Source organism: Lepidochelys kempii, chromosome 15 (genome assembly GCF_965140285.1).
Source record: "Lepidochelys kempii isolate rLepKem1 chromosome 15, rLepKem1.hap1, whole genome shotgun sequence".
Taxonomy (NCBI): Eukaryota; Metazoa; Chordata; order Testudines; family Cheloniidae; genus Lepidochelys; species Lepidochelys kempii.
The window spans coordinates 28,532,888-28,551,985 of NC_136394.1; the positions used below are offsets into that span (position 1 = coordinate 28,532,888).

A 19,098-nucleotide genomic window follows, 5' to 3' on the forward strand; every position below is an offset into this window, starting at 1 on the left:
ATCAATTTTACTTTGAAGGTTCTTTGTGTTCTAATTAGAGCTGTGAAAAATATCCACCAAGTGAGGAAATGCTCCAATTATTTTCTTCATCAAAGAAAGCTCTGTAAACTCCCGCTCCCAGGACCAGCTGAAAATTGAATTCAGTGGAGAAAACTTCTAGGAAGAAATGAACATTGTTGGCCCACTGCCTAACAAATGTCTCTTCTGTTTGCTGTGGGGATTCAAAGATTTTTTCCCCCCTCTCTCTGGCTGAATTATACTCAAAAGAAATGACTGAGGTGCCACACTCTTTCAAAATAATGTTAATAAAAAGTTTGTAATTTACACTTTGTGCACTTTGGGATCAGATTGGCTCAAACATCAAAACAAAAGAAACATTCCAGCACACCCACAAAATACAGTGGGCAGAATCCATCCCTAGTGTAAGATCTGAGTAGTCTATGTCCCCAATGTTTTGGGCTAGTGTTCCTTTCTTATCCTTTTTTCATACGTTGGAAAAAAATTCTCCAGTTAGAAGCATCTGGGATCTTGTTGTTAGCGTTAGGTGCCTCTGTTGATCCAATTCTCATTCATGGCGTATCTTTCTACTTTGCAACAGTGGAAGGAGGCTACTAATCTTGCCCAGGCAGAGAAGCCCAGCCAGATGTGGAATCTCGATTTAGTAGGAATACAAATTTTTCCCATGTGGCACAAGAGCTGAAGAAGCCAAAACTTCACTAACTTGAGAATCAGTTAATTTTCTGTTTGTACAAGGGCTGAATTGGCCGAGAGTAAGTAAATATGAACGAGTCAGAGAGAGAGACAAGAAAGTTCCTGCTTAGACTTTCCATTTATTTTAGGCCACCAAGTTCATTTTCCAGTGGGCTGTGCCTGACCACCTAAACTGCCATGGCACGGTAAACACCACAAACTTCCTTTAGAAGAAGAGGCCATGTGCATCTGGGTCAAATTATGAGGATTGGAGTTTGACTCTTAAATGAGATTAGTTTGGTGACTTTGGTTTACAAGCATTACTTAAAAATATTAAAAATGTTAGGTTAGATCCTGTAATACTTTGCTTGGGTGAGTGGCCCCCCGTGAAATCAAATACAGGGGAACCGTGGGACTACTCATGTGAGGAAAGATCATAGGATTGACCCACTGTTTGCATAATGCTTGACCCGGGACCATTTTAGGCAGCAGACAGTGTGTGTGATTAGTTCTTTGTTTTGATTTTTGAAACTCAATAGTCAAACAAATTGAGGACCAAGACTCTGCGCAACACTCGCAACCCCATGTGGAATGAGACCCTGGTGTATCATGGCATCACGGATGAAGATATGCAAAGGAAAACACTCAGGCAAGTTGAAGACAAAATCCCAGTGTCTTACACTGGGGATTACAGTGGACGAGAAGCTGGGTATGAGTCAGCAGTGTGCCCTTGTCGCCAAGAAGGCTAACGGCATATTGGGCTGCATTAGTAGGAGCATTGCCAGCAGATCGACGGAAGTGATTCTTCCCTTCTGTTCGGCACTGGTGAGGCCACATCTGGAGTATTGTATCCAGTTTTGGGGCCCCCACTACAGAAGGATGTGGACAAATTGGAGAGAGTCCAACGGAGGGCAACGAAAATGATTAGGGAGCTGGGGCACATGGCTTATGAGGAGAGGCTGAGGGAACTGGGCTTATTTAGTCTGCAGAAGAGAAGAGTGAGGGGGGATTTGATAGCAGCCTTCAACTACCTGAAGGGGGCGGTTCCAAAGAGGCTGGAGCTAGGCTGTTCTCAGTGGTGGCAGATGACAGAACAAGGAGCAAGGCTCTCAAGTTGCAGTGGGAGAGGTATGGTTGGATATTAGGAAAAACTATTTCACTAGGAGGGTGGTGAAGCACTGGAATGAGTTACCTAAGGAGGTGGTGGAATCTCCATCTGTACAGGTTTTTAAGGCCCTGGCTGGGATGATTTAGTTGGGGTTGGTCCTGCTTTGAGCAGGGGGTTGGACTAGATGACCTTCTGAGGTCTCCTCCAACCCTAATCATCTATGATTCTATGAAAGTGCACTGTGATGGGGAACTGGGTGCTCCCTCTGCACAGGGGTGAGTGTCATTCCCTGCTGCAGCACTTAAAGTTAGCGACCTTTGCAACCCTTTAAGAAACTGGGCAGAAGTAGAGGTGAATGAAAAACGTTCGAAGGATCAGTTTTCCATCAGAAAATGCAGCTTAATCAAAACTGCAACATTTCCTGGGGATGTCGATTTTAGATGACATTTTTGATGGAAGAAAGTCTTAAGAAATTGTTTGGATGAAGTCAAAGTGAAACATTTTGACATTATCATTTTTTATTTCCTTTAAACTTGTGCACTATTATATTTTAAATAATGTCTATTTAATATTAAATATTTTATATTCTAGTTTGACATTATCAAAATGAAACATTTTTACCTTATTGAAACTAGATGTTTTCACATTATTCTAGCAAAATGTTTCAATGATTCTGAATTGACATTTTTCAGAATTTCCGTTCCACAGGAAATTTCAGAATTTTGGCTTTTTGTTCTGAACTGGAACAAATTAAAAAATGTCAGAATTTCTTGAGGAATGGCAATTCTGTTTTCCAACCAGCTCTGATCACAAGTTAAACTGAGGCTGCTAGATTTAGCAGGGATCTTAGATGTGAGATTTTTAGGCTTTGCTGTTTACATTCCTCCCACAAACAATTCTTTTGGGTCGCATAGCACAGAGTCTGAGCTGGGAAATCCTCCAGCCCATTCAATATTAGGTCCCTTTTCTTGTTCGATTCAGGATCTCGGTGTGTGATGAAGACAAATTTGGCCACAATGAATTTATCGGTGAAACTCGAGTTTCTTTGAAGAAACTCAAATCCAATCAGAAAAAGAACTTTAACATCTGCTTGGAGAGAGTAATACCGGTAAGTCTCGTGAAGTTCTGCTATGTTGTCATTACTTCTGGTGCTCAATATAAAAGTAGCATTCAATGGGCTTTGGAGTGGCCGTGAATTTGAGACTCCTGAGTGGCTATGTGACCTGTGAATGTGAAGGTGTCTGGGAAGGTGCTCAGAACCTGAGGGCCAGTTTGTGGTCTCAGTTGCGGCAGTATAAATACGAAGTAATTCCATTGTAGGCCATCATGGAGATCAGAATCTGGTCCAAGCACTGCCTGGCCTGCTGGTGTGATAGGGCAGTTCTTCAGTGCACGGGGCATTCTGTTTCATGGACTAGCACAAGTCTAATTTATAGGATATTAACCCCCCTGCCCCTCGAAAACGTCTGTGATGTGGGCAAAGGGCAAAACTCTGCTCTTGGATCCTCATGCTGACTCTTGTACCCTGGTCTCCCAGACGGAGTTCTGTAAACGTAGGAAGAGCAGTGTAACAGAGCTGAGATCACTACTTTAGGATTGAGAGCAGATTTTTGCCCACAGGCTTTAAACAAGGAAAACTAGGCAAATTGCTGAGGTAAGATCACTAATAGTGCTAGCAGGAACCTGTCTGAGCAGCCTATGTGGAGTTCCAGAATGTCCTGTCCAACTGTTTACAACTAGAGGCGGAATCCTAGGTAAAGGACTGACCTCATGAGCGAGTAGCATATTGCATGCTCCCGTGTACAGCTTTGGAGGTGAAGTGGAATATGGGTGGCTTTCTTCCCTAGAAATAACTCATATGGATGCCCACAAGCTGCTTTAAATATTTGAATGGCGGTAGCTCCCCTGACAAGACAGCACCCTGCAATCCAGTATCCTACCACAATTTTTCAGAAGGGAACTTAGGGGAGATGATTGATTACCTGGGTGGGGAAAAGATTGCACGCCTGTGTGCATGGAATAGATTCAGATCTATGGCTCTGGCCATCGGAAAATAGGAATAAAGAAACTCTTGAAGTTCGATGGGTGGATAGAAGCCACATCACTTGCTGAAGAGCCTGTAGGTGTGTGGGACAATTTCACAGCCCCCCGCCCCCCGTGGTCAGTAAGGGTGGCACCATGGCTGAGTTTGACCTGTTGGGTGTGTGCATGAATATTGTTTCTGTAGGGAGAGACCTCTCTCTGCCTGTGGAGTTATTAAAGGGAATCTCTCTTTGTTCCTATTCCAAGATGAAGCGGGCTGGAACGACCGGCTCCTCTCGCGGGATGGCACTGTACGAAGAGGAGGTAAGATCTGGTGCTGCCCATGCTCCTCTGGCTCTGCTTTCAAAGGGCATCCTTAGCTAAGGGTGAGAGGCACCGTTTTCTATCCTTTTGGTGCCACTAGTGAATGATGGATTTTTTGTTTTATAATCCCACTTCCAGAGCCTCTCAGCCACTCCTTACAGTGCAGGGCCGTCGTGAGCGTTATGCTCTAGGGGTGATGGCGCTGCAGGCGGAGATGTGTTTGCAGCGTGTGCCGACGTAGCCGCTCCCTGTGAGCTAGCTAGCTCGAGCGCTGGTAGCAGTCAAGCACCGGCAGCATGGATTACCGCCGGAGCACATAGCCAGCGTCCTGGGTGGACTTGTACATACCGCCCTGCCGCAGCGTTACTGCCATTGGTACTCGCGCTAGCTAGAGTGACGCTATCTTGGGTATAGCTACACGTACTGGAAGCCCGTCTCTGATTGCCGTGTAGACGTACCCGAAGAGTGCACCGCTTCCCTGTTATCTGCCTCTTCAGTGAGTAATGGAATTGCTCTCCTGATGCCCCCAGTATAGAGCCAGCTGGGGTGTGAGATCCCAAGGTCATTCCTGAGTCCAGGGCTCTCACGGGGGAACCCATGATGCTACCGGTTGGGTGGGATGTGCATATCTCTCTAGTGCAGGCTCAAACGTCTAGTCATGGTGCTGATGCGAATATTGGAGGTGAGTTTCTTTGACTGCTTTGCAGGCCTGGATGATTCAGGCATTTCCTCCATGAGCCATCATGTTTTTCCTGTTTGCCGTGTGACAAGAGGGGAGGGTTAGTTATTGGTTGTAGAAGGAGCAGCCGAAGTGCCAGGTGGGAGGTGGAAATGTTACAAGTGCGAACTCTCTCCCTGTTCTGCCTTCAGAGCATCTGCTTGCAAACGCCCTTTCAGATTGTAGGTTCGTTCCAACCTGAACCTGAGACTAAAAGGTGCCACATGTAACCCCCCCCCCCCCCGACAAAGCGAAACCAGCTAAAACTTTCTAGCAAGCCATTGAACAGGGTCTGCCGAGTTTAACCTAACTGACACATACAAACCTTTTCAATCCTTATTGAATATAAAAAATAGAATCATAATAACTGGACGTGGCTTCTGCACATTGTATTGGTCACCTTCAACAAGTAGGTTCCTGTGTTTAAACACTTCCTCGCCTTCCTCTGTAATCTCTCATGGTCCCTTTTCAAGCTTTTCCTTTAGTCATTCCCTCTTTCCTGCACAATGGATTATGGTAAATCCCTGCCTCCAATATTCCCATGTGGGTGTGTTTCTGGTCTCTCTTATCCCAGTCCCCACTCATTCCTCTGGCTTCCTCTCATAGGTAGACCGCGGTGGTGATGTGGAAGAACGAGGAAAGATCCTTGTGTCCCTCATGTACAGCACCCAGCAGGGAGGCCTGATTGTTGGCATCGTCCGTTGTGTCCATTTAGCTGCAATGGATGCCAATGGTTACTCGGATCCTTTCGTTAAACTGTAAGTTAGAGCCCAAAAGTTCTGATGTTTGTTGTGCCATCATGCGGGGAGCAAAGTCCATGATGGAGCGTGTTCAAGGGGGGTTACCTTAAAGCCTGGTTATTGTCGGAGGAATAACTCTCTGTTAACCATGGTGGCTTCTAATTCTGTAATGTACCTGCTCCATGAATTTCACTGACCGAAATGCGTTTTAACTGGCATTAGTGCTGCAAAGCCCATACAACAGGGGAAGGGTAAAATGGATTCTATCCAGCTTCATGCAAAACCAATGACATTGTCAGCTGAACTGTAACTGCAGACTCTTTGGGATTGCAATGGGGCATGCTGCCATTCACATGGTGCAAATTCTCACACTCTAAGTGGGCTTCTGATGCGCCTTTTCCAGGCGCATTCCAAAGTGATTCCAAACTCAGCTTCTGATTCTTCACTCCTCAAGACGCACCAGTGTAAAATGGCTGTAGCTGAGTGGAGAATCAGACCCTCAATAGCAGACCCGTTGGGATTGAAGTCTTGATAATCGTGTGGTATAATACACAAAACAATCTCACCATTGGCTGCGGGGCATGGCCGTGCATACGAGATTCGCTGTTCACCCCTGCTGCCCAGATTCTGATCTGTCCCATGCCCTTGCCATAAGCAGAGCCATGCTGGCCTTTACTGCACTTCACGGTGGTGCTGCCTCTGGAAATATGCATTTTTTTAACAATCTCTGTACAGCTAACAGTTACATGGGACACTGCAAGAGGCAGGAAGAACACCGTGTGCTATTCACATTCTCAGCTCACTGCAAAGTCAAATGACATGTAATCAATTTGTAAACTTGGCAAATTTTAATTTGAAGCTCTTAATCCGGAATAGATATTCCACAGTTATCCTTTCAGGCTAGAACTTCCCTCTACACCTAAACCATGTAGATATTTTTTTCCCCTGGTCATTTTCCATTTCCTTTCTCCCCTTACAACAAGAACACTTTCCCTCTAAAAAATGAAATAAAAAACACTGATAACCCCTGCCCATAACGATCCACAAGTCTTGTTTGCTGTTCAACAGAGTTGAATGTTTTTCCTCCAGTGTCATGCTTTATTCTCTCTTGTGCTCTCCAAATAGAACACTGAGATTTTTACTTTCAAAGGTAATTTAAACAAAGATTTAATTAATACAAACTGTACAATTTAGCATTGCGTTTGGACTGGACTGTTAAGACTGAGCTAATTGTTTCCATACTTATAAGTAAAACTAATTCAGTATGCTAATCTGTGCTTCATTAAATGCTAATTGATTATCAGCTGTAGTTGGGTTTTTTCCCAAGTCTCTCTAGACTAGTTTGTATTTGTGCACTCTTGAAATTCTCAGGAGCAGAGGCACAATGGAATAGCTCCCCATGGAGGTTAAAAGCATGGTTTGGCATCATATAATAACCAGCTTGTCTACTACTTGTCAGTGTCATGATTATTTCAGCCTCTCCATGCTCGTAGCCCTCACTAGCATCAGTCAAGCTCTTTTCGACTTGTACGTGTATTTCCAATTTAGTCCCTTGGGCATTTCAACACTCCTCCAGCCATTTCTTTGATCATTGCAATTTTCCCTCCAAGTGCCTTGTGAGAAAATTGTGGAGCAGGTTACAAATAAACTGCCTCAGTGCGATCTCTTCTACAAGCTTGTTCTACAGCAGATTCAAGTGAGAGGAGTGCTAGCTATTTGGATTTAACATGATTCTTTTTAAAGGTTGTCTTTCTAATCTAAGTACCACCAGTGCATCTATATAGAGAGATTTATGCTGAATTCAGTAACTGGTGCAAAGTGAATTGTTCTAGTCTTAGACTGAATGATCTGAAACAGGTTTTTTACTCATTTTGTGACTTTTATTAAGTTTTAACTTCCTTAGCTATGGTTTTTCCAGTCCAGAAACTCCTTTTTCTTTAATTTTCAAGCTGGCTCTGTTCATTCACTTCACTTCAGTTCTAAGATGCTTTATGTTGCTCCTAGTTGGCTGAAACCTGACATGGGAAAAAAGGCCAAGCATAAGACTCAGATTAAAAGGAAGACGTTGAATCCTGAGTTTAATGAGGTAAGGATGGATCCCCTTTTTTAAATGGGCCAAACTTTTAATTCTTTGTGTATGTGAAACACAAGGCATTGCCAAGCACAATTGCTCTTTCAGGCTCCTTTCTGTCTTCAAACTGTTCAGGGCTATTTCTGAAATAAATGAGTACAAAGTTAATCACCACCTATGGAGGATAGGATTATAATTCAAAATGATCTGGACAAACTGGAGAAATGGTCTGAACTACATAGCATGAAATTCAATAAGGACAAATGCAAAGTACTCCACTTAGGAAGGAACAATCAGTTGCACACGTACAAAATGGGAAATGACTGCCTAGGAAGGAGTATTGTGGAAAGGGATCGGGGGGTCATAATGGACCACAAGCTAAATCTGAGTCAACAGTGTAACGCTGTTGCAAAAAAAGCGAACGTCATTCTGGGATGTGTTAACAGGAGTATTTTAAGCAAGACACGAGAAGTAATTCTTCCGCTCTACTCTGTGCTGATTAGGCCTCAACTGGAGTATTGTGTCCAGTTCTGGGCTCCACGTTTCAGGAAGGATGTGGACAAATTGGAGAAAGTCCAGAGAAGAGCAACAAAAATGATTAAAGGTTTAGAAAACATGACCTATAAGGGAAGATTTAAAAAACTGGGTTTGTTTAGTCTGGAGAAGAGAAGACTGAGAGGGGACATAACAGTTTTCAAGTACATAAAAGGTTGTTACAAGGAGGAGGGGAGAAAAATTGTTCTCTTTAACCTCTGAGGATAGGACAAGAAGCAATGGGCTTAAATTGCAGCAAGGGCAGTTTAGGTTGGACATTAGGAAAAACTTCCTAACTGTCAGGGTGGTTAAGCACTGGAATAAATTGCCTAGGAAGGAATCTCCAGCATTGGAGATTTTAAGAGCAGGTTACACAAACACCTGTCGGGTTGTCTAGATAATAAGTCCTGCCTTGAGTGCAGGGGACTGCAGTAGATGACCTCCCGAGGTCCCTTCTAAGTTCTATGATTCTGAGAGTCACGAATCTGGGCAGCCTAATTGAAGTGTTTGATATTTTGGCCTTATCTCCTTGATCAGGGAGAAATATACATGCTAGATTAATTTTAATAATTCAGTGTCCTCTCCCCCTCTATGAGAGAGCAAGTGATCTAACTAAATCATGCAGAGGATGATTATTTGCTAGCATTTTATTAAATCTCTGTGCAGTCTTTTAAATTAAGTGTTCACAGTAAGCTTTAGAATGTAAAGGTTCCTTAGATTCTTCTCTTAAAGCTGGGTTTTTGGAGTAACTCTAATATTTTGTGTGCTTTCCAGGAGTTTTTCTATGACATAAAACACAGTGACCTGGCTAAGAAATCACTGGACATATCGGTCTGGGATTATGATATTGGCAAATCTAACGATTATATCGGTGAGTTACAGGTCTGTCTACTCTGTGCCGATTGATGGGAACAGGGTGTTTCCCTACAGTGGCTCTGAGGTCACACACCGCTCCAGGTCAGAGGGGCGAGGCAAAGGATTGCTGACAGTTGGCCGGCTCTGCTTGGGAATCCAGAAGTGGCCAAGGTGCTGGGTGTGATTAAAAATGGCAGGCACTTCGGTGGAGAGGGTGCTAAGAATGGGTCGGGCTTATCAGAGCTGCAAACTCTCTGCCACAAAGTGCTCTCTCTGTGTTTGGTGATTTTAAATGACTCACCTGTCTTTAGGTCCTCTTCAGTGCTCTGAAATACAAAGAAGTTCCATTTTAAGCATTGAAGTAGGACCTCGTGGGCAGCAGGACCGGGGATTCAGTTGCGACTCCTCATGTTGCACCATTGTATAGAGGACCTGGGCTCACAAGCAGATTCTGCTCTGGGCTGATTTTATAAAATTTGCCCATTTGACCCCTTTTTTTGGTCGGCACTTTTTTCTAACTCTAACTTGGTGGCCCAGCTCTAGGTCAGAGTAACCTGGAGCAGGTAAACTTCAGGCCAGATTGTGGCCTTTCCGCAGATAGGTGGGGGCCTAGACAGCTCGGCGGTCAGCCATGTGCATTGAGCAGGGAGGAGCCAGAGTTTAGTCACGCGAAGGAAGGGAACGGTGGTATCAATAGTGGTGGTAGACCCCCCAATATTGGCATGGCACCCTGCCCCTCTTCTGCTTGCACCCTGTACACAAATATCAAAGTAGCTGAACGCGTGTATGCCGCTTCTGTATCCCAGCAGGAGGAACTTCTCCAGCTACTACTACAGCTGAGGAGAACTCTAATGTGCATCTGGACCTCCCATGCCACACTACTTCCATTGGGTTAAGCCAACGATAACGGGAGGAGGGGTTGTAGGATGAGAACATGGTTTGAAAAACTAAATATTTAGTGTTAGGCTCTTCAGAACCCCTAGGGTCTAACCCTGCCCTGCTGTCTAGGCTGTCCTGTGTGGAGGGGTGGGGTGAGGGTCTCTCACTCGGGCTCCATTTTAGAGGAGTTTTGGTCATCCGTGATGCTGCCTCTATTTTGTGCTGACTAGAAGACTCCAGTCTCCAGAGCTTGTCAGTCTGGGACCTTTTGCCAGCATTAAATGCACAAGACATTTTAAACTGGGGAGGAAAAAAGAAATACAGAAAAAAGTGGCACCACGGAAATGGGTAATTGGAACCCTGGTGTCTTCTTTGACTATCCTGCCTGCTTCTTTCCTCCAGGTGGATGTCAGCTGGGCATCACCGCCAAGGGGGAGCGTTTGAAACACTGGTACGAGTGTCTGAAGAATAAGGATAAGAAAATTGAACGCTGGCACACTTTACAAAACGAGAGCCACGTTGCAAGTGATTAAGGTCCCCAGCACCAGTCTCTCTGAAATACACGTCCTCTGCCAAGTCACAGTGGATTCCCGATGTCTGTCTTCCGAAGCCAATGCTACATGCCTTGCCTACACCTCTTTGGATCCCAGGCATGTTACGCTGCCCTGTCTCCTTGACGCCAGCATCCTCTGTTTGCCATTCTCATCCCAAAGAGCAACCTGGATTTTGTGTGTTCAAATCCATTTCTGACTAGTGCATCATTCTGATGTATGATTTTGTCAAGCAATAGCCACACACTGCGGATTTTCATTTGTCTTCATTTCTCACCAGTCTAACCTGCATCATAATATTGCTTCCTAGTCTGTTTGCTGAAGATATTTGTTCTTGAGGAGGTGTTTCACTTGGGTGCTCATTGTTCTGTCCTCATTAACCCAAGTGTGTTTATTTTTCTCTCTGCATGTCTCTTTCCACTCCTCTCATTTTCTCTTCGCCAGCTGAAATACTTTTAGCATCAGTTCGGTCTATTGGGATGCACAGTCCTTGAGCCTACCATATTATTATTGCTTTCAGGATGTGGTGGGGGAGCAGTTTGAAAGTTGGTATCACAGCATCGGACAGCTCAGTTAATTTGATATCAACACCTAGGTTGCAATAAGCAAAAGGCTGTTTGTTCTGCATTGGGTTTGGTTATAAACATAACTTAGTAACTGCATTTCCACTGATACAATCCGGAGAGTACTAGGTATTTGGCTTCTTTTCCAGAGGGAACATTTTTGCAGTGTATGGAGCTAGCAAACGGGGTGGTAAATACTTTTGAGATTTCACAGCAAGGACACTGAGTATTATGGCATTTAAATAAGTAACTGGAAATAGAGAGGTTTCAGAGTAACAGCCGTGTTAGTCTGTATTCGCAAAAAGAAAAGGAGGACTTGTGGCACCTTAGAGACTAACCAATTTATTAGAGCATAAGCTTTCGTGAGCTACAGCTCACTTCCTCAGATGCATATTTCCTCAGATGGAAATAGAGAGCCACCTTCTGCATGGTCATTTTGGAAACACCAGATCTGAGTTTTGGTTTGTTTCTGACACAATTGATTTTGGAACTAGGAACCCGCACATGCTCTTACTATAGGAATCCTTCCTTGTCTTAGACTTGCAACCACCTCCCATTCCAGTGAGGATGGCTACATAACCTAGCAAATAGATGTATTTGGGGGCTGAATTTGTTACGCTCTCTTGAGCCAGTATTTTTTGTTTCATAATAATTTCATAAATGTTCATTTTACCACCTGCAGATGCGAAAACATTTCCTAAGGAGTTGATGTGTTTATTTGTTTTCCTTTTAAAATCCAATACTTAACGAAATTATCTGGGACAGTTAGTGGTCTTCCAACTTCAATTTTCTGGTGGGTTTCCTTTTATTATTGCACAAAAGAAACATTTGCTTCAATCTGTGCTTAATTTATTGTTTGTGGGTGTTTTATTTCATATCAACAAAAGGAGGGCCGACAAGCTCTTGAATTGATTTTGATCTTTTTGATACCAGTCTGATCCAGCTGCTGTTTTTTACAACCTTCAAGCATAGCAATGTCAAGATTAGTACAGTAAGTACTCCTGGGCTATATGGTCGCTCAGCGACAAACTTAGGACGCAAACCAAAACCTAAAGACCTAGGTTCAGGCTGTCACCCCATGACTCCTTTGCAGGCTGCTGCTGTCTCTGCTCTGGTGTGGTATTGTGTGGTGTGTTCTGAATGGAGTTGTCCCTCAGAGTCCATAAGTTTTTTATTCTGATGAGTTATTTGCTTACTCTTGGCTTTTTTCAGTGGAAATTAATAGTACTAGTCATTTGCTATGAACATCTTTATAAAGCTTTAACTTCACAGACAGAGGGGAAAATCCAACCCTCTATCCTGCATGAAGGTTTCAATGGGCCGTCACCGTACTGTATTCCCGTGATGTGCTTTTATACAGAAGAAACTATAGGCTAGTAATTCCCCTGCCTGGAGTCCTCAGCTTTCTTTAGCTGCTGTTTCTTTTGGAGCCTTGAGACCGTGGGGGCAGTCCCTGCAAGTGAAGGAAGTGCATTGCTCAACTGAATAACCCCACTCTTGCCACATCACCAGATCGTGGGCCCTGCGCATGTCTTCTGAGCTGCTGTTCTAGTTTGTGGATTGTTTCTTGTCCTCTTGTGCAGTGTGATTTGTTTATATGCTCGTAGAACATAGGGGTATAGCGTTACAGGGAGTGTTGGCTCCTGTAATCATTTAAATGTCAATGGGATAGAATTGAGATGAGTACTCTTGCTCTCTCTCTCTCCAAGGGGAATAAAGCTCAATATTGTTTGCATTGTTCTGATGAAAACCAACAAAGGCTTTCTGCTCCCTCAGACCACCCGTCCACACAATGCTGCAGGGTGCTGTCGCTTTGGGACAAATCACTGCAGCTCACAGCAGTGGGCTGTTGCACCATCGATTTGATAAGGGATCACATCCAGACCTGGTGCATGTCCCCTTCCTTCTTTCGACGGGCAGCTGGCAGTGCTAATGTTTATGGTCCCTTCTTGGGTTCTCCTTCCCGCTCTGACTGCCCCTTCTTCCCCAGCTGTGATTTCAGAGGGCCAGTCTTTTCTCTGCCTTGCAGAGTGGGTGGGTCCGTGCGGTGGGCATTTTATTTTTCATTCAGGTCAATCCAGAGCGTTGGAGTTGGGCCCACGGTGTAAATGTCACAGCCTGACCTTTCCCAAGGCCGGGGGACTCAGAGCTGGGTTTTCGGCTAAGGAACCTGCATGTCTATTCAGCCCTTCTTTCCTTTTCGAGACGGTAGTGCCCCCTGCCCCCTGAGGTAACTGGTGTACTGAACAGGGCATACAGGCCGGGCCCAGCCCCTCCGAGCTGAATCCACCGGGACACTTGTGTTCGGGAGAATCCACTGAAATGTATAGGAGCCCCGCTAACTTCCTTTCCTCAGATTTCTCTCTGGCAACGCACCGAAGGAGACTACGCCATTCCCAATGCAAATGAACCCTCTCCTCTTCTCAATCAAATCTCCTTCACAAGAGCTGCCACTCACGTCAAGGGGGAGCCATGCCCACGCCCAGACCTTGGGGCTTATCAGTGTCCTTTGATGTCAATGGAAAGACTCCCAGTGATCTCACTGGGTATTGGATCGGCTGTCCCTATGTATTTGGTAACTACCCTGTGGAAGTTCCTGGGTGCCACATTCTCTGTCTGTGCTGGGCTCTGTCAGTTCCTGGCTGTAGTGCAGAAGTTCCCTTTGTCCACTGTAAAAACAAACTACGGGTCATAATGCAATGAGAGAGCAGCCTTCCAGCGGTGCGGCTTCCTGGCAGAATGTATAGCCAGGTTGTTTCAGGCAAGTTTCTCTCTCTCTCTCTCTCTCTTTCTCTCTCTCTCTCTTTTTTTTTTTGCTGTGGGTAATCACCTTAACCAGGGTCTGCAAGATATAGCAAAACGCAAGGGATAGCGTCTTGTTCCAGAGCATCTTCTAGGCAGTCCTTATGGGCTCTTTCTTCATTCTGGAGAACTTGGTTTTCAGGGCTTCTTGTTGAAGTCCCAGCTCTGTTGCCTGGAAACTTGTGCCTTGAGCCAGAGACCACTCAAACCACCTGCAAAGGTTCCTTCTGGACAAGGGACCCAGCTTCTTGGAGACACCTGCATCAGCCCCTTGAGGGGGGGAAGCCCTCCTGAACTTGGTAATGGAAGAACCTGACCTTACTCTAGAGTTTACGGTTAAGTAGCTGGACTGTTTTACTATGACCAAAATGTCTCAGGCTGGAACAGGGCAAGTTTGAAGCCTCCTTTGGGAGTAGACAGACTTCCACAGGAAATTGCCCTACGGTCATTGAAGCTCATGCTTGATGCCAGGGTGGCCAGTAAAAGGCAAGACCACAGCGTAGAGAAGATTTGCAAGGCAGCATAGGGAAATACTCCATCTTTTCCCAGATTGGACACTTTTTGCAGATGCACTTCTGATTGTACAATCCAAATGACTGGGGAATATGATCACATTTCTATCAGCTTCTTCTGCTTGACCAAGCAATGATGATTATTCAGGGCCTGTCCGCTCTAGTTTGAAGGGATGGAGACAAGGGAATTTATTTCTGTATTGGTACATTTATTTTCGGCATCTTAGATCCAATGCCCCACACTGAGACACCCTTCCTAATTTACTTCAGAGCAATTTGGCCTGTGGATGGATGGGGCGTTCAGTGTTTTTTAAATGCAGTACAGTAATCTCCCCATCCTCTTCCTTTCCATGGGTTAGACTCTCTCTTTGGTGTGCATCTTTATTGTTGCTTTCTCACCTCCTTTTAGAACACATGAGTGGGGTTCAGAAGTCAAAGCTGCTTTAAGGACAGAGGAATCCAGTAAGGCAGCTCCTGGTCCTCAGTGAAGTCTGGGTTGTGAACGGCCGTTCGTTGCAAGTAGCTGGAATACCTGGCAATTCCAAGCTGCTGCCGCTGTGATGCAGAATAGAAACACTCAAGTCTGAGAGCCTCTCTCAGCCATTGGGACCAGTTAAAAGCAGAGGCCCTGTTCTTTGCTGTCCTCATTTACACCAGTGCTAAGAGGGCATAAAACACTAGTGTGTTTGTACCTGCTGCCTAGGCATTTTGCACTAGTGTGAATGCCAAGACACAGTACAAGGTAACGGAGACCCAGGCCTAGGACATGAGTAATTGCTCTGGGATGCTACAACGGATTTAGAAATGTGCGAGATCTCAGAAATCATCTAAAATAGTTAACTCCAGCTCTCTTAAAAGCACGTTTTGCAGAGGAGCTCTTGAGATCAGAGTTCCTGCCGCAGCCCTGAAACATTTCTCTGCAAATGGTCACCTAGTTCCCATCGAGATGTATTTATTTTTCTCTATATTTGGGTAAAGAAATTCTGCCCAGTTTTTCTAGGCCCTGTGTCAGGAAAGCACTGAAGCACTTTCTTAAATCCACTGTGTTCAGCTTTAAGCGTGTGTTTAAAATTAGGCACATGCTTAGGAACTTTCCTGAATGAGACCCTAGTGCCCTCCCTAAAATTTGTTTGTTTAAAACCAGCTCTGATGTTGTGTGTCCCACTGAGGAAGTTTTGTATCTCCCTGAGGCTTAAGCACCTGTTTCCATACGCAAGGTCAGCTTATCTGGCCATTCAGAATAGCTGATCCTTGAAGCCAGTGGCAATTGCATCACACAGGGTCATGGCCACAGATTCTCCAGTCCCTATTTCTTTATGGCCAGCTCTGGCTGCATTGTCTCCGTTGCTAGAATAGTCTTTTTTATATTAGGGTGATTGGAGCAGTTCACTGTACTCACTTGTGGTCTCGCTCACCCATTATGCACATCTAGCTTAATTTCTTTGCAATTCGAGTTCAGTACTTCTGTGCCTGTCTGCAGTGTTGCTGCTAAGTAACCTGAAGAAGTTCTCTTTATCCCCTGCTATCTGTACATCTATGCTTTTCAGGCTCGAATGTTTTTTTTTTAATTAAGAACATATTTCTGTTTCATGTCCTTGGTTCCTAGCCTCATTACCTTGCATTTCTCAGCACAGAATTCCATAAAGCGCTAACCCCTCTCTGCCCCTAGACAACTGAAGTCAAGTGAGATGTTATTGCCTTTGTCCTTTAGACCGACAGCTGCTGCTTTTGGCTCTGCCTTGCTAACTTTTGTATCACCGGCAAATGTTATCATCTCATTATCCTCTGCAAGGCTGTTCTCTTAGGCCAATGAGACGTAAAGTGAACAAAACTGATGCAAACCCTCGTATTGATCCTTTTAACTTCCCCTGGCCAGTGAAGACCGCTCCTTCCTTCCATCCCATATTTTTTCCACGCCTGAATGTCTTCTGTATTTTATATCCATTTATTTCTTCACTCAAGGAACTCAGAGGGATATTCACAAGAGCAGTGAGGTGCTCACTGAAAGTTTAATGGGGGTTGAGTGCTTTGAAAATGTCCCTCCGTCCTTCCTTCCTTGTGTTGCACGTCTCAATTATGTACAAAGTCCAAATAAATTATGTCCATAGTAGCTGATCTACACTGAGAATCCAAACTAAAATTGTCAATTCTACCTGTTTTGCTTTTCTGGTCTATTTCTGCCTTCCCTCCCCCATTTTCAGTACCTTTCTGAGTGGTAAATTTGAGCATACACGTCTAAAGTGCCCTCAGTCTTTTCTTCAATCTAAATGCCTTTTTTGCCAAATCTATCATTCCCTCCCTATTTTCCAGAGGTTTTGTATAAATTTGCCCTTTTATGTTAAGTATGTAAAAAGTGGTTTGCAAACAAGGCTTAATTTTCAAACTTGAATGCTTACTGTGGGGCATTAATGTGAGTACTTAACTTGTCATGGGCATTGAAATAATCTGCATTAGACTCTGCCAATTCAAGCATTCAAGTGTGGAACTGACCACCTTCGATGCTGAGTGGGGAAATTGGGCTCACAGTATTTATAGGTCTAGCAGTGTCCTATGCTGTAATGTTCTATTATAGAATTGAGATCATAATTTAGATAATCCTGATGTGTCAAGGAGCAAAGTTTGAATGGAGATGTTAATTCCTGGGGACCCCTCCCCACAAAAAATCGTCTAAGCAATTCCTTTAAAAGATAAATGGCAGTAAAGCCTTCTTTGTGTGTATACATATAGACACACAGAACAATTATACAAAGATTGACTTTACCTGGCAACTTCTTACCATCACCTCTCTTAACATTCCCAACTTGGTCTGCTTTAGTTTTGAAGAAGTTATATTCAAGTCATATACTTGTTCAAAACATTTTCCATTGCTGATACCACTTTCTGAGTATTGCGTAAGTCACATTCAATGTCTCCATTTCTCACCCGTTTCTGATTTTTATGTTGGCGATTTGTGACCTGACCTAGTTTTTGCCTTTGTAAATAAAGCATGCACACATGGCTTAGGAATGGGGCAGGAGCCTTGTCTAATGATGTTTGCGTTCTAACTAGCATGCAGTGATTTTACAGCAAAATGTCAGTTTACCAATAATGAAAGAGAAATGTAATACAGAAACTAGAAATACTCTCCAGTCTTCCGCTGCATGCAGGTACAAACATCTTCTCTCTTCGTGTGATATCTAATAAAGTAAGACTATTGGAAAAAACCCAGACAAGCTTCTTGGTTTTAATTTTACTTCAACAAGCTCACTGAAGGAGATTAACTTCAGTAGGACAACCAAATGGGCCGACTCCTGAGCTGGTGTACGTCAGCATGGCTTCCCTGATCACAATAGATTTACACCCGCTGTGGATGTTCCGCTTCACTGTGAGTTTAGGAACAGCGCGTGTGTCTCAGGAATGGGTGTATACCATATTGTGTTAGTGTGGGCTGACTTTCGTGGATGATACGGCTTCAAATCCTAGGAACACTGTGGAATCGGCTTTTAGTCAGATAATGAAAAACCCAATATGGATTGAATGGTGAATATGGATTGAATGGTGAGGTCACCTCACTTCCATTGCTGGTAGGGATTATTATTCACTAGTATTCCAGCAACCAAAATGGATGATAGAGTTTAAGGCCAGAAGAGACCCCACGTCATACAGTCTGACCTCCTGTATGACGCAGACCATCAACACCACCTAGCACCTGCACACCAAACCCAACAACTGGAATTAGACCAAAGAATTACAGCCCACAGGAGACTAGACTATTATCAGGGACCGAGGTGCAGAATTGCCCAAGGCCACCATCATGGCAGGGAATTGATTTAAGTGAGAGACACCCAGATAATCCTGGCATGAGACCCAAATCCACACACTGCAGAGGAAGATGAAACTCCCCAAGGTCTCTGCCATCTGACCTGGGGAGAAATTTCTTCTCACCCCCCACATATGGGAAAGATATTTGTGAATCTGATTGTAGCATGAGTGATTTGTCACCTGCAACGTCATACGGCACATCTGCTGCTGGGTACTCTCCTAGCTAAAGCGTTCCAGTCCCTTAGGCCACAGTCAAACATTGAAGCATGTGTTTAACTCCCATTGACGTCCTCCATCCAGACACAGCCCCGTGTAACTTAGGTTGCATCTACCCTGCAGCTGGGAGGCGATTCCCAGTTCAGGTAGATGTACCTGCAGTAGGTCTGCTCGAGCTAGCACCGAAATAACAGTGTGGGAACTGCACTGCTAGCCACCCGAGCACGTACCCAGGGTGGCAGGTGAGGTGGTGTTCACGTGACTAGCTGGAGCAGCTGCCCGTGCCACCGGAGCCGTGCTCGGCATTTAGTGTGAACCTCGCACTAAGCTGGCAGATGTACATCTGCCCGAGCTGTAAATGACACCCTCCGGTGGCTGTGTAGACGTACCTACAAATGAGCAGCTGCACACTATGAATACTGAACAGCGGAGTTTGTGGAGACCTGATCTGAAAATGGTCACCTGCAAATTAGTCATAGACCCATTGAACTGTCAGACCAGGAGGGAGTTTAAGGGATCTAGGTGGTGAGGCAGAATTCGCGGAATGCTTACGAGTACCCGGCTGCAACTGACTTGACTGGGATTGGTCTGCAAGCCAAAAAGAATCTAATAGTCTTCTGTCCAAAATTCAACCCACTCCAACCCCTGCAATGTTCAGTGGCCCTTTGCCTGGTTCTGTAAGGCCCTGTGCTTAGGGTGGGACATTATGGGT

The 19,098-nt window shown here is 44.6% G+C and overlaps 1 protein-coding gene across 15 annotated transcripts in view; it reads left to right on the plus strand.

Annotated features, from left to right (window-relative positions):
• RPH3A (rabphilin 3A) overlaps positions 1-17,581 on the plus strand; it is a 109,619-nt gene extending 92,038 nt beyond the window's left edge. For all 15 annotated transcript variants that reach the window (XM_073312415.2, XM_073312418.2, XM_073312421.2 and 12 more), the window contains 7 exons: positions 1,230-1,339; positions 2,780-2,906; positions 4,088-4,144; positions 5,469-5,620; positions 7,607-7,688; positions 8,982-9,078; positions 10,344-17,581. In XM_073312415.2, the coding sequence (XP_073168516.1) occupies positions 1,230-1,339; positions 2,780-2,906; positions 4,088-4,144; positions 5,469-5,620; positions 7,607-7,688; positions 8,982-9,078; positions 10,344-10,474 (756 nt within the window). In that variant the 3' untranslated portion in view covers positions 10,475-17,581. The remainder of the gene's footprint in view (positions 1-1,229; positions 1,340-2,779; positions 2,907-4,087; positions 4,145-5,468; positions 5,621-7,606; positions 7,689-8,981; positions 9,079-10,343) is intronic.
• Positions 17,582-19,098: the final 1,517 nt, after the last annotated feature.